The sequence below is a fragment of the Ceratotherium simum genome, chromosome 3, assembly GCF_057802395.1.
Source record: "Ceratotherium simum simum isolate JZ-2026a chromosome 3, ASM5780239v1, whole genome shotgun sequence".
Taxonomy (NCBI): domain Eukaryota; kingdom Metazoa; phylum Chordata; class Mammalia; order Perissodactyla; family Rhinocerotidae; genus Ceratotherium; species Ceratotherium simum.
In genome coordinates, this window is record NC_141902.1 from 60850668 (window position 1) to 60865464 (window position 14797).

Consider the following 14797-nt stretch of genomic DNA (forward strand, 5'->3'; position numbering starts at 1 on the left):
TCCAGGGGGTTTTTATTCTAGCTTCAAGAATGCTGGTAATCCTTAGCCTGAAAGAAAGTGGGACTCCTACTCTATCTAAGCCAAATGGCATTGGGAAAGGAGTGAGAAAGAAGACAGAGTGGTAGGACTTGACTGTGAGGATAGAGGACGAGAGCTGGTGACCTGAGTTGTGTTTGGCTCTAAAGGTTTAAGAACTCAGGAAGCAAGAAAATACGGTAAAAAGCACTGGGCCAGGAAGCAGTGATGTGCATTTTTAGTTCTGCCCCTGAACTAAAAGGCAGATTAGATGTGCGCCCTCACTATTTTTCCTTCCCAATCTTTAGTTTCCCCATCCATAATATGGGGAGGAGGCTTGGGGCAGGGTTGCAGAAAAAAGTCGTGCAGGTTGCACACAACTTTTTAAATTCATTGAGCAGAAGATTCCGGAGCAGAGTAGGGAGTACAGCATAACTCCAATCCTAACCCGTCTCTACCCCTCAGAAATACTACTGGTAAATTATCAAAATATTGGAATTCTCAGAAATACCACAAAATCTGGAGAGAAAACAATCAAGCAGGAATCCCTTTTTCCCTTCTGACAAGGGGACTTGGAAGAAACAGGTGAAATTGGAAAGTAATGTGTCTGATCCTTCCTGAGAAAAATGAAGTCTACAGGACTCCACGGAAACATTCCAAAGCCCCTGGGGTGGGGGTAGGGAGGAATGGCTTCATCCTCAACTAGGCAGAGCTAATCCTGGTATAGGATGTTCATCAAAATCTCAGGAGAGGGAGGAGGGCCTACATATTTTAACCAAGACTGCAAATGTCCTAAAACGAAGGCTCCCTCCACCCCTGCCCTCAGGTAACAGAAAGCCTAGAATACCCAGATCTCAGGTGTTGCTGGGAGAGAAAACACACTGCTGCCAGGCGATGGGGGAGGAGATGCTACATCAGAGCAAGTAGAATGTCTGGGCAGAGCTGCCCAAGTATGCACAAGGGGAGAAGAAATGATACGGTGACTATACTGATTTATTATCTAAATGTCAGTATTTCACCCACTGCTAACAAAAGAAAATGAGGGGAAGGAGAATCATGGGCTGCAAAAGACAAAGCCTAACCTAGAAAAAAACATAACTCAAGGAACAGAAGGAATTTTCTCACAATTTCTTCACATTATAGCACAGCTTGATGGGAACATAAATTAAGGAAAACTAGAGTTCAGCCATGAGATGATAAAATATCAGAATGAGATAAAAAGGGAGGTTGCAGACATAAGGAAACAAATTGAATACCAAAATACTTTATGCAACTAATAAATAAACTATAAATAGAACAGAACAGACACTGCTGAATATTGACATATTGATGTGGAGAAAAGACTGTAAGCATAGTAAATGCAGAGGAAAAGATAAAGGAAATTAATTAGAAGCTAATAGATACGCATATTAGTTTGTTACAGGCTAAGCTGCTGTAACAAAGAAATCCAAAAATATAATGCCTTAAATAAATTAGTTTATTTCTCACTCACAAAACAGTCCACAGGTGAGAAGTCCAAGGCTGGCAGGACAGCTCTGCTCCATGAGGTCACCCAAGATATGGTTCCTTCTATCTTGATGCTCCATCTCCTCCTCATTCGTGTGGTTACAGGTTGAAGCTGGCTCCTCTCCACCCCCATGTTTCAGCGAATAGGAAGGATAAAGAGAGTCCAGGGCAAGCTCTCTAAGGAGATGACCCAGAGGTTATACATATCACTTCTGCTCACGTCTTATTGGCCTGAATCTGGTCACATGTCCACATCTAGCCACAGGGGATACTGGGAAACGTAGTCTGTAACTGGATAGCCATGAACTCAGCTAAAACTCAGGGTGTTCTATTCTAAAAGGAACAAGGAGAGAATGAATAGTTAGGTACCACAGTATGAAAGATAAAGATGAGCCAACATTGAATGACACTTGGTGTTCCTAAAACAGAGAACTCAGCAAATGAAAGCAAAGATGTATCTGATGATATAACGTAAGAAAATTTTCTAGAAGTGAAGAAAGAACTAAATCTGCAGGTGGAAAGAAAATATTGAATCCCAGGAAAATTCGATTTAGAATATTTAACATAAAGGTATTTCCTAGTTAAACACCTGAACTTCAAAGACAAAGAATGCTTCAGACATTCAGGCAGAAAGAAAAATCATCTACAAGGGGCAAAAAATCAGGCTGGCATCAGATTTCACAATACTCATTGTAGAAGACAATGGTGCAGTGACTACCAAGTTTTGAGAAAAGAAAAGATGACCCCATGGGGCCAGCCCCGTGGCTTAGTGGTTAAGTGCACGCACTCCGCTACTGGCGGCCCGGGTTCAGATCCTGGGCGCACACCGATGCACCGCTTCTCCGGCCATGCTGAGGCCGTGTCCCACATACAGCAACTAGAAGGATGTGCAACTATGACATACAACTATCTACTGGGGCTTTGGGGAGAAAAAGGGAAAAAAAGGAGGATTGGCAATAGATGTTAGCTCAGGGCCCATCTTCCTCAGCAAAAAGAGGAGGATTGGCATGGATGTTAGCTCAGGGCTGATGTTCCTCACAAAAAAAAAAAAAAAAAAGAAAGGATGACCCTAGACATAATTCAGATATAAAGGCTTAGGGAAGTAAAACAACCACGAACACTTGTTGGAAAGAACTGCTTGATAACCAAAGCCAGCCAATGAAGAAATCAATCAAAATAAAGAACTCAAGCATTGAGAAGCCATAAAGGACTGTTGGTGAGCGTTGGGTCCATTTACATGTAGAACTAATACTAAACAGTCAGAGCAATTATGGTTTCAGAACAGAATGTGAAGATCATAAATCTGGACAATGTAAATATAATAATATGATCAAAAATTGGGAGGTAAGGGAGAGGAGATGGGAGCAGCAAGAGAGTTCTAATGTTCTCATCTTTTGAAGCTGGGATATGTTATCCAAAATAAAAAGGTGGTAGAAAAAATCTAAATGTTTTTCATAATCACCTTTAATTATGGAGCAGGGTCCACAAACTATTGCCTGAGGGCTGACCACCTGTTTTTGTAAATAAAGTTTCATTGGAACACAGCGTCACCAATTTGTTTACATATTGTTTATGCTGCTTTTTTAATTTTAATTTTTATTTTTTTGGTGAGGAAGATCAGCCCTGAGCTAACATCCATGCCAATCCTCCTCTTTTTGCTGAGGAAGACCTGCTCTGAGCTCACATCCACTGCCAATCCTCAAAGCCCCAGTAGATAGTTGTATGTCATAGTTGCACATCCTTCTAGTTGCTGTATGTGGGACGCGGCCTCAGCATGGCCGGAGAAGCGGTGCGTTCGTGCGCGCCTGGGATCCGAACCCGGGCCGCCAGTAGCGGAGCGCGCACTTAACCGCTAAGCCACCAGGCCGGCCCTATGCTGCTTTTTTTAACAACAGATCTGAATAGCCTAAAATATTTACTTTCTGGCCCTTTAAGAAAAAATTTGCCAATCCTTGCAGAAGAATCTTTTTTAACTCACAGGAATCTTGTGGTAAAGAAATATTTCTTTGAGGTTTAATAATTTGTTGGGTTTAATTCAGCCTTTTCTCCTATTAAATTCATGTCAAATTAAGTATAATAATGTAATATAAATCCTATTTTTATAAAACGATCTATCAATCATTCCAGAGATGTCAGAGATAATGGATCACCTAATGATATTTGGCATGGTTTCTTAAACTTTCATCTTTGCATTTTTCTGCATTATTTGAAATCTTTATAATGAGCATATATCATTTTTACCAGAATAATAAAATAGAATGGTTTTTCTATTTGAAAACACTGGAAGCAAATATACCAAGATATTAAGAATGATTAATTCTGGCTGACGGGAATATGATTGCTGTTTTCTTCTTTTAGCTTTTCTATATTTTTTATATTTTGAAAAAATTTTGAGCTATTACAGAAGGTTTAGGTGTAGAGTGATCAAATTTTGGAAATAGTAATGAAGTACCAGATATAAGGGACGTTGTTCTATTTATAATATGATCCTTTTATAATATTGTGTTCCATATCATATTATACAAACTACAAAGCATGGTTCCAGCATAAAATATAAAGCATGACATGAAGGAGAAGTCAGGAGCAGGTGATGTTCGACTTCTCTTAGGCAATCAGTACATTCATAAAGCTGCTTTCTTTCATTTGCGTTAATCTCAACCTTCCAGTCCAGTCTCATCCCCCACCCCACCCTCCTAATACACACACCATACTCCAGCCACATAGAGCTCCTCACTCCCAATAAAATCTTCATGCATTTGTATGCTATTTTGCTTTGTCGTCACCATTATTTCTACCCGTAATTGCATCCTCAACCTTGGCTGCGTGTCAGAATCGTCTGGGGAGCTTTATAGAAATATCGAGGCCCGGGCTCCAGCCCAGCTGTTCAGATTTAATTGCCCAGGGTTAGGGCCCAGGCAGCGGTATTTTTAAAAGCTTCTTGAGTGATTCTAATATATAGCCAGGGCTGAGAGCCATTGCAAAGCCTTCTGCGATACCAGCAGGCAGAGATAATTACTCCCTCTTCTGCACTCCCATACCCCTTAGCTTTTCCATTGCTCATGAAATTTAATGCTTATTGTTTTAAAGTTAGTGTTATATAGTAAGTGCTCAGTAAATTGTGAAGGTTGGTACATTCCTTCTCCCTCGAACCAAGGTATGCACTACCAAGTGTAACCCTCCCTTCCTACACACACACACACGCACACACACACGGACACACACACACCATTCACTGCCTGTTCAGCATAGCCCTTGGGTCTGGCTTTTACATTGTTGAGATTGATACAACTGAAAGAATTACAGAAACCAGCATTATGAATGTGCAGACTGCCTAATGGAATCCAAATATCACCTGCCTTCCACCCTCTCCTTTGTGTCTTCCTTTCCATTGTGTTTTATGATAGATCCTGCTACTTTAGCTTTCAAGAGCAGGTTGTCAGGTGTACTTTGTCAAAGGCTTTCAGAAAATCCAGATAAACGATGCTGTGTTCCCCCAAACTGCCAAACCTATATTTTACATCTTCACAGTGCTTGACAATTTTATTTAAGTTGAATCTTTCTTTCTTCCTCCGATTTACCTTTGCCTCCCTGACCCTGAGATCAATCAGACCAGTGGAGACTCTGCCATTTTTGGTACTGAATATCCCCAGCTATGTCTAGGCCATGTCTGGAGTACAGTACACTGGGTGATTATCTCAGCCTCCCTGATTGGGAGGAGACCGTGGAAGCTACTCATGCCTGGAAGTGAGGTGGGGAGAGGAGAGCTGAGGATGAGGAAGAGTGACCAAGGCGGATCAGCAAGACGGGAGTTCCATAATAACACCGTGTGCATATGAGCACCTCACCCTCATCAAGGCAAGGCCATAGCACCCCGCTTTCCTCTTCCAACTCACCTGAAAGGAAACAGACTGCACTTACAGTCCACTCTTTCCTGTTGAAAGTCCTATTTACAGTCATTTTAAACTGTCCTCACCAAACATCATCAAAAGGCTCAGTGTTCATGGGATGGTCGCTGCTTATGGTTCCCCTTAAGTACCACATCCTGGTGGGGGGCGGTCTTCACAGCTTTGTTCACACAGACATTTCTCAGCCAATAGATATTTATTTTGTAAAGTGATTCCCCCCTGCCGGCTTGACGAAACTTTCCCTTTCTTTTTCCTTGGTCACCATGACCTTGATGAGCAGTAGGATGGGGTACAACTGAGTCTGATGGCAAAAATTTCACTAATGTAAAATCAGATTAATCTTAAAATTGCATAATCTGTGTATATCTAGTATACTGTGTGACCTGAAACAAATCTACTAACCTGTCTTAGTTTTTTGTTAGTTAAATAGCAAACGGTTACCTAGTTCCCTTAGAAGTTATGCAAATTATTAATGTTTGGAAAATGACTTGAAAATTTAAATCAGTCTATAAATACCAAACAGTTTCATCTTCCCTGCTGAGAGGGCCCAGGTAATTCATAACCTCCTATAATAAAGGTAAAAATAGTGTACTTAGGCTATACAATTAAATGTGATTTATATGCAATATACATAATCTTTAAAAATCTAGAAACCATTTAATAGAAACAATTCATATTTCATAACTATAATAAAAGCATTTTATGACTTTAGGAAAAGTAATTATTTACTGTAACTGATCTAGACATCATATCTTTAAGCATTTCTGAGAGCTGCAAGAGTTCATCGTTAACCTGTTAATGTTGACTGATATATTTATCTTTAAATTCTCCCAGTTCCTTTTTTTTTTTTTTACCCTCAAAACTCTAATATGCATTTCCTGGGAAATTTGCCTCTACAAAACTTTGCTGTATTCAAAACCTCCTCTGTCAAGATTTAGCACTTTTATATAGAAGTCATTAAAATTGAAGAAAATCTTAATAGTTCCTTTATTAACTACTATACTGACTTTGCATAGTGGAAATCACAACATGTTAATTGGATTTAATTAACTATTTTAAATTACACAAACTCCTGACAGTAGACAATAGCACAGGGTACTCATGAGCAATAAAATTGGAGCTGATATTGCTCCTTTATTAAAACTTAATGAAACTATTCATAATCTTATTTATTGTTTACAAGACGAAAACTGTGTTCATTTCAAAAGCAAAAATGTCTGCTGAAAACAAATTTTTGATCATCTAGGTGAAGGTTCAGAAGTTAATAAAAGGGTCCACCACTTCCAACCTCACGGTTCTGCCAGCTTCTCATCGCACAGATCCCTATTTCACCCCCATACCGGTCTTACAAGAAGATGCCAGTAAAGGTTAGTGATTCAATAACCATTTCATGTGTTCAGGAATGTGTTCGTGTGTAAGGGAAAGAGCACTGAGGTAGGATCGGAGGCCTGAGTTTGAATTCGGGCTCAGCTGCTAATCCTCCTAGGAGACCTCAGACAAGTCAGATCCTCCCCCTGGCCTGAGTTTCCTCCTCTGTAAATCAGAAGGTTGGACTTGACGATCACTACAGTCCCTTCCACCTCATCATTCTATGGGTTTAATACTGATTTAGACATTGGTGTTATTACGCATTAAAATTACTATTGTGCTTAAATGACATTATTAGAATTTTTCAAGCTTCTGAACAGATGGTTTCCGATGCTATTTTGGTAGCATTTAAAAATGTATTTCAATATACTATTATGCATAAATATGAAGCTAGAATTAATGTAATTAGCATTTAAACTATGCATGTCTTCGTCTAAATTCTAGTCTTTGTGAAACCAGTGGATTTCTAGTTTTTAAACAAAAGATCATATCATTTTTATCTCCATATCCCCAGTGTCTAGAGCCATATCTAATATTTTGTAGATACTAAATGTTGGTTGAATGAATAAGCAAATGAAAGAGTAAGTGAATGGATGATCAAGGACTGTCATAAGTATAACCCTCTTTCCTTCTCCCTGCTACTTAATTTAACTGGCTGAAGTGTTACAGAATGCCAAAGTGGATCCCCTTTCATATCTCAAATATAACCACGTGAGATGGTCTTTAATTATTCCTATCTCACTTTCTATCTGTTGTCTGGAGTATTTTGGACCTAAAGTTGGTTCCCAAGGGTTCTTCTGGCACCTGGAGATTTCAAGTCCTCCATCTTGTAGCTCCTGTATCCTCTGACAGCTGACCTGGTGGTGGAGGTGCAGCAAAACTCAAGAGAACGCAGCATCATTCTAAGTCTGAATTTGTTAAGCTTCCCACAACTGTGACTATTACTTTCCTAATTATGAACCATTATTGTTCAGAAATCTTTGTGACATATGCTTTTAGTTAGTTTACATAATATCTACTCCCTGGGAATACCGAATAACTCCAGCAGAGTTTCCATTTCTTGCTTTAGTACCATCTTATATTCTTCCGGGATCAAATTAGGATGAATGAATGAATCAATCAGTCCATCCTTGCTTTAGCAGTAAACAAAATAAAAAAATTGCTGCGAAACAAAGGTAAATCTAGAACCACGACAACTTGGCCCAGAAAAAAAAATCACATTTCCATCCCTCAATTTTCTACCGGAGAACACATGGCCTACTCTAATATTTGTAATTAATCAATTAATCAACATATATTTATTGAGTACTTGCCATATGTCTGGTACTGTGCAAGGTAATATGAGCATCAGGAAAACACAAGCCACAGAAATGTAGATGCAGTGTCTAGATTTTTTTATGTTCCCGATGCTATTAAATGTCACTTAAGCCCCATTCCAGGTCTACACAAGTCCAGCATGAGATGAAAGATTAACAACATCCAAAAGAGAGAATTGTGTTTGGAAAATGCAGGGCAAACTTCTCTACTTTTTCTTGAATTATATTACTATTTTTTTTTTTTTTAATGGTTAAGAATATAAGTCTTGGGGCCGGCCCGGTGTCACAAGCGGTTTAGTGTGTGCGCTCTGCTGTGCGGCCCAGAGTTCACCGGTTTGGATCCCAGGTGCGCACCAGCACACTGCTTGGCAAGCCAGGCTGTGGCAGCATCCCATATAAAGTGGAGGAAGATGGGCACGGATGTTAGCCCAGGGCCAATCTTCCTTGGCCAAAAGAGGAGGATTGGCATTGGATGTTAGCTCAAGGCTGGTCTTCCTCCGGAAAAAAAAAAAAAAGAATATGTGTCTCACAGTACACAAACCAAATTTTCAATTTAGGCTCTGTTTGACCTCAGGGAAGCTGCTCCCTGATCTTAAAATAAACTCTAAACTCTATGAACAAGGTGTGCCTGACCTGGCCTCTCCTTTCTCATTTCACTCTGGCTGTCTCTACACTCCTGCCACGTGGACCTCTCTCTGCTCCTTATCAGGCCAAGCACATTTTCATATCAGGCCTTCACAAGTGCCTTTACCTCGGCCTGTAAAAGTCACTTCCTCAGCATCTGTCTTTTTCCTTCACAGATGATCACAATTTGTAATTATATTCTTTGTAACTATATTCTTTATTGTCTCTCACTCAACAGGAAATCACCAAATTCCAAGCTACCAATAAGAAGTAATTTATCAGCCATACGTGAACTAAAAAGAAAAACAAGACACAAAATTAATAGGGAGTAATATTAAAATTAGAAAAACAGTGTCAACAAGGTTCTATTGCCACTTTGAACTCACCTGTGGGGGCCAAGAAAATATGTGTCTGGGCTTGGTTCCCTGGAAGGTGCACCATTTCTAGCAATTTCAGGTGAATCTTTTGCTCATCTTGGTGGAATCTCGAAAAATTCTTAAAGGATATATTTTTTTTAAAGTAAAACCATAACTCTTATATAAATATAAAATGAATACATGTCAAAGATTTTATTTAATTCATTAAATGAGAGAACCAGTAAGATGTTAGAATTGATTCAAGGGAAAATCCAAACAACAGACACATTTATACATCAAGAATACTGAAATAAATTTGCAAATGGATGCAAAATTAGCTTTTTGGGGTTGGGGGAAGAATTGCCCCTCCATGTGACAGAATTTATTTGCATTTGTGTAAACAAAAATTATTTGCATTGCTTTCAGTTTTCTATAAATTAGCTTTAATCTCTACAAAATTGTAAAATAAACTAATCAAAAACAAAGGTGATTGTAGGGTCAGATAATCTCCAGAGGTTCCAGCATTTCAATGAAAAGATACCAGGTAATATCTTTTGCTTATTCCAAAGTCTTAACTTTTTCCTTCCAATGGTAAATGTGCACATATGTGTTTGTCTAAAATTAAGTGAACTGCTTCAACCAGTACTAAAGCGAAGGTTAAAATCGTGCTTATATTCTTTGGGATTCTCAGGGAATGAAACAGACTCTGGTAATGAAAACATATTGAGTTAGAAGGAGCACTGTTTTTCATATCTGCAAAACAGGCATAGTTCTTGGGAATGGGATTTGATATTTATAGGTGGAAAATCTTTGTGAGGACAAAAAATTAGTCAATATTTTAAAGTAGTTAAATCTAGCGTTAAAATATTAAAACCTAAAGTACTAATTTCAAAGAGGGCTTGAAGAGTTGTACTCTGGATCACTAATTCTTAAATGTTAGGGTACAAAAGATTGACTTGGATACTTATTTAAAACGTAAATTACTGGGCCCCATTTCTAATGGTTCTCAAACTTCAGGCCACTTAAATATCTCTTGGAGGCTTCAATAATGCAGATTCCCAGGCCCTGACCTCAGAAATTTGGACAGGTCTGGGATGGGGCCCAAGAATCTCCATTTTTAATAAGAAATTCTCCCCTCAAATGATTCCGCAGAAAATAAACTGTAGGTTTCTCTTTGGAATCATTGATTTACCAGTGAAGTCTTCTTCAGTTCTCTCATTCCTCAGTGATCATTCTTTTGAATTTCTAGAACACTAGACTTTCACATCCTTAATAACAACCTAATATAGTCACAGAGGCCATAAAGCAGTTGGAAACAATATTTGTCCCTCTCAGAGTATGTGCCAACTGCTTCAACTTAGTCCGGGTTGGTACACAGTTTGTATCTAGGATTTCATCGAGACCCAGAATTCTATTTTTTTTTTTCAATTATATATGCCATTCTTTTTTTTGAGGAAGATTGTCCCTGAGCTAACATCTGTTGCCAATCTTCCTCTTTTTTCTTTTTTCTCTCCAAAGCCCCAGTACAGAGTTGTGTATCATAGTTGTACAGTTGTGGCTCTTCTATGTGGGACGCCGTCTCAGCACGGCTTGATGAGCGGTGAGAATGTCCACGCCTAGGATCCAAACCAGTGACCCGGGGCTGCCGAAGCGGAATGCGCAAACTGAACCGCTCCGCCACCAGACCGGCCCGCAGAATTCTTTCCTTGTCTTTTTATTACATGAGAGCAACGAGAAGCTGAAGCCCTATCACAAGCTTGTGTCAAACACTCCTCAAGTTTCTGGGTTTCTGGCTTCGATACAATAGATCCACCTTAATGCAAGTTTTGCTCCTGACAGCAGGCTTTGTTCAATTATTTATTTACTCATTGATTTATTCATTTGTTTATTTTTTTAACAATGTCTTTTGTCCTTAAAAAGCTTTGGCACCAGCTATGCTGACACAGTATGAGTTCTAGGAATTGCAAATTAGTCGCATTAATACTAACCATTCTGCCCAGTTACACTGGAATAACCTATTTGGGCATTCATATCTTCTGGTGATAGGAGAAATATCTAAAAATAACTTTCTTCTATAAAATATGACTCATTATTACAACAGGGGCATGGTTTTAAACACACAGATTCTCTTTCTTTCAGAACAAAAGATTTCCTTAGTTATTACAACTGTGTATTTGATTTCTCCAAATTTTTAAAAGAATAATAATATTATCAATAATTGAAAATGTCATAAGCATGAAGAAGTTTTAGTTTACCTTGAAATTATATTTCTACCTTACAGTGAAATAGTACAAGTTTATTTGTAATAGCATTATCAGAAATGCCATTTTTTCTTGGGTTAGAATATGAGGCTTAAATGAACAGATACTATAGCTATTTTTTCTTGCAAAGGATTAAGACATTAGATGTATTCTCACAAATAAGATGATGGATAGGGTAAGTTACACTTGTAAAATTCATAGAGCTCAGACTTTGTGGAAATGCTTGGAGTTAAACTCATGTTCTTCTAACCTTCCTTTTCAGGGATTTTAAGCATGATAGAACGAGGATTGATTCCACCAACAGCAAGGATTACCTTTCAGAATCCACCCATTACACCCAGAGCTGCTCCTCTGCATAATTTTGATGAAGCACATAAGATTCCAACTGCCGGTAAGACAGTCTTGCCTGTATACTTAGTTGAGGATACGAAAAATTGCTTCCCACCAAAATCTAATCTTCTAGTATCCAACTTTCATTTTCAATAATAGGACAAGATGAAAGCCGTAGTGATTCTGAGTCTCACTTTACTGAATAAAGTAAGTTTAGTGTCTTTAAAATACTAATTGAGGGCCTGTGTGCTCTTTGTGTTAGAAGGCTGGTATTTTCAAGGGGCTTACAGCTTGGTTGGGAAAACAGACAGATATAATAAAGATAAATAAAATACAAAGTAGCATAGAATAAAAACCAAATGGATGTTAAAGTCTAGTGATATAGGAGTTCAGAGGAATGTTTGCTGAGAGGTGAGATAATAGAAGAAGACTTCAAAGAGGAAACTGGATAAAAGAGGGTGTTCGAGAAAAGCACCGACCTGGAATCTACTGACTAGTTGCAGAACCTCAGGCAAGCCATTTACTTTCTCTGGGCCTCGGCCTTCCCAGTTATAAAATGAGGGGTATGGGCTAAATTAATTCACCTGTTCAACAAATATTTGTTGAATGCTTGCTTTATCTGAGATAGCATTTAGGTGCCGGGGAATCCAACAGAGAATAAGTCAGACAACATTTCTGCTCTCATGGTGTTCCAGATAATAAGCAGGTAAGTAAATGAGAATTTAAGCTATGGATAAGTGCTAGAAATAAAATAAAACCACATGGATTAGAGAGTGATAAGGAATTGGTTACTTTGCTTGTGAGGGAAGGGTCAGGGAATGTCTGTCAGAAGAGTTATGAGGCTTGAGCTGAATTCCAGATAATAAAAAGGAGCCGGTCATGTAAAGATATAGGGAAGAGCACTTTAGATATAGGGCAGCACAGGTACAAAGTCCTGAGGACTAAGGAGGGAGTGAGCAAGAAGGCTAGTGTGGCTGGAGGGCCAAGAGCAAGTGAGAGAGAGGGAAGATACGAGGCTGGAGAGGTAGAGAGGGCTGACATGACGTAGGCTAGAGTGGAGATTAGGAGTTGTCCTCAATATTCATTCTTTCCCGCTTCCACAGTAATAGAGTCATGGGTGGGCACATGTCATTTTGGCTAAAGACATTTCCTAGGCTTCCTTTCAGCTAGGTGTGCCATGTGACCAGATTCTGGACAATCAGGATATAAGCAGAAGTGGAAAGAGAAACTTCTGGGCTGTGCCCTTAAAAGGAAAGGAGCATGACCTTCCCCTTTCCTTTCCCCTCTCTGGCTAGCTAGGATGCAGAAATGATGGTGAATTTAAGGATGATGGTACCAGTGGATATGTAGAGAACTGAACAAATTCAGGTTATATTTTGGAGGTGAAGCCATAAGGGCTGGCTGATGGATAGGAGTGAGGGAAAGAGAGGCATCAAGGATAAATATGTATGAATGTTTGAATGAATATGTATGAATGTACCCCAGTTTTGTATCCATTCTACTGTTGATGGGAATTTCAGTGGTTTATACTATAGAGTTACTAGGAATAATACTACTATGAACATAATTGTACATGTCTTTTACAGCACATATGTATGTATTTCTGTTGGATACATATCAAAAAATAGAATTGCTGAGTGATAGGGCACACATATGCTCAGATTTAGTAGATATTTATTGCCAAACAGTTTTCCAAGGTGGTTATACTGATTTATTTTCCTACTATCAGGATATGAGAATTCCAGATAATATGTATCTTTGTCAATACTTCATATTTCAGTGTTTTTTTTTAATTTTAGCCATCCTAAAGAGTCTGCTGTGGTATCTTTTTGCAGGTTTGATTTCTATTTCTCTGGTGAACAATAAAGTTGAGCAGTTTTTTGATATGTATATTGGTCATCTGAGTATCTTCTTTTGTAATATGATCTAAGACTTTACCTATTTTTTAAAAAATGGGTTGTCTGTCTTCTTCTTAGTTATTTATAGGAATTGTATATAGATTCTGGATACTAATCTTTTATAAGTTATATGTACAGCAAATAATTTTTCCTACTCTGTGGCTTGGCATTTCATTCTCCTATTGGTGTCTTTTTGTGTGTGTGTGTGTGAGGAAGATCAGCCCTGAGCTAACATCTGAGGCCAATCCTCCTCTTTCCCCAGTCCTGATCTGAGGAAGACTGGCCCTGAGCCAAGATCCGTGCCCACCTTCCTCTATTTTATATGGGACGCCGCCACAGCATGGCTCCACAAGCAGTGCGTTGGTGCGCACCCGGGATCCGAACCAGCAAACCCCGGGCCGCCACAGCAGAGCGCGCGCACTTAACCGCTTGCACCACCGGGCCAGCCCCTGGTGTCATTTTTTAAATTAAATTTTTCATTTTGAGATAATTGTAGATTCACAGGCAGTTGTAAGAAGTACTACAGAGAGATCCCTTGCACTCTAAGCTCAGTTTTCCCCAATAATAACATATTGCAAAACTATAGTACAATGTCACCACTGGGGTATTGATACAGCCAGGACACAGAACATTTCCTTCACCACAAGGACTCTTCATGTTGTCCTTTTATAGCCACACCCGCTTCCCTCCCACTCCACACCCCCTTTAATCCCTGGCAACCAATAATCTATTCTCCATTTCTATAATTTTACCATTTCAAGTATGTTAGATAAATGGAGTCATACAGTGTGTAACCTTTTGGGATTGGCTTTTTTCACTCAGCATAATTCTCTGGAGATTCATCCAGACTGTTGCTCATATCAGTAGGTTGTTGCTTTTTATTCCATGGTATGAATGTACCACAGTTGTCACACCATTCACCTGTTGAAGGATATATGGGTTGTTTCCAGTTTTTGGCTACTATGGATACAGCTGCTATAAACAACTGGTACAGGTTTTGGTATGAACATGTGTTCTCATTTCTTTAGGATAAATGCCCAGGAGTGTAATTGCTGGATCTTATGGTAGTTGCACATTTATTTCCTCTACATACATTTAGAACCACATCAGATAGTGTTATAATTTTTGTTTTAACCATCAAATACAGTTTAGAAAACTCAAGAGGAAAAGGAAGGTCTAGTGTTTTTACCCATATTTTTGCTTATCGTGTTCTTTCTT

General features: G+C 38.9%; 1 protein-coding gene across 1 annotated transcript in view; it reads left to right on the forward strand.

Annotated features, from left to right (window-relative positions):
- IQCH (IQ motif containing H) overlaps positions 1-14797 on the forward strand; it is a 195093-nt gene that overhangs the window by 56108 nt on the left and 124188 nt on the right. The window contains 2 exon segments of the mRNA XM_014780852.2: positions 6673-6793; positions 11614-11742. Of these exon segments, the coding sequence (XP_014636338.2) occupies positions 6673-6793; positions 11614-11742 (250 nt within the window).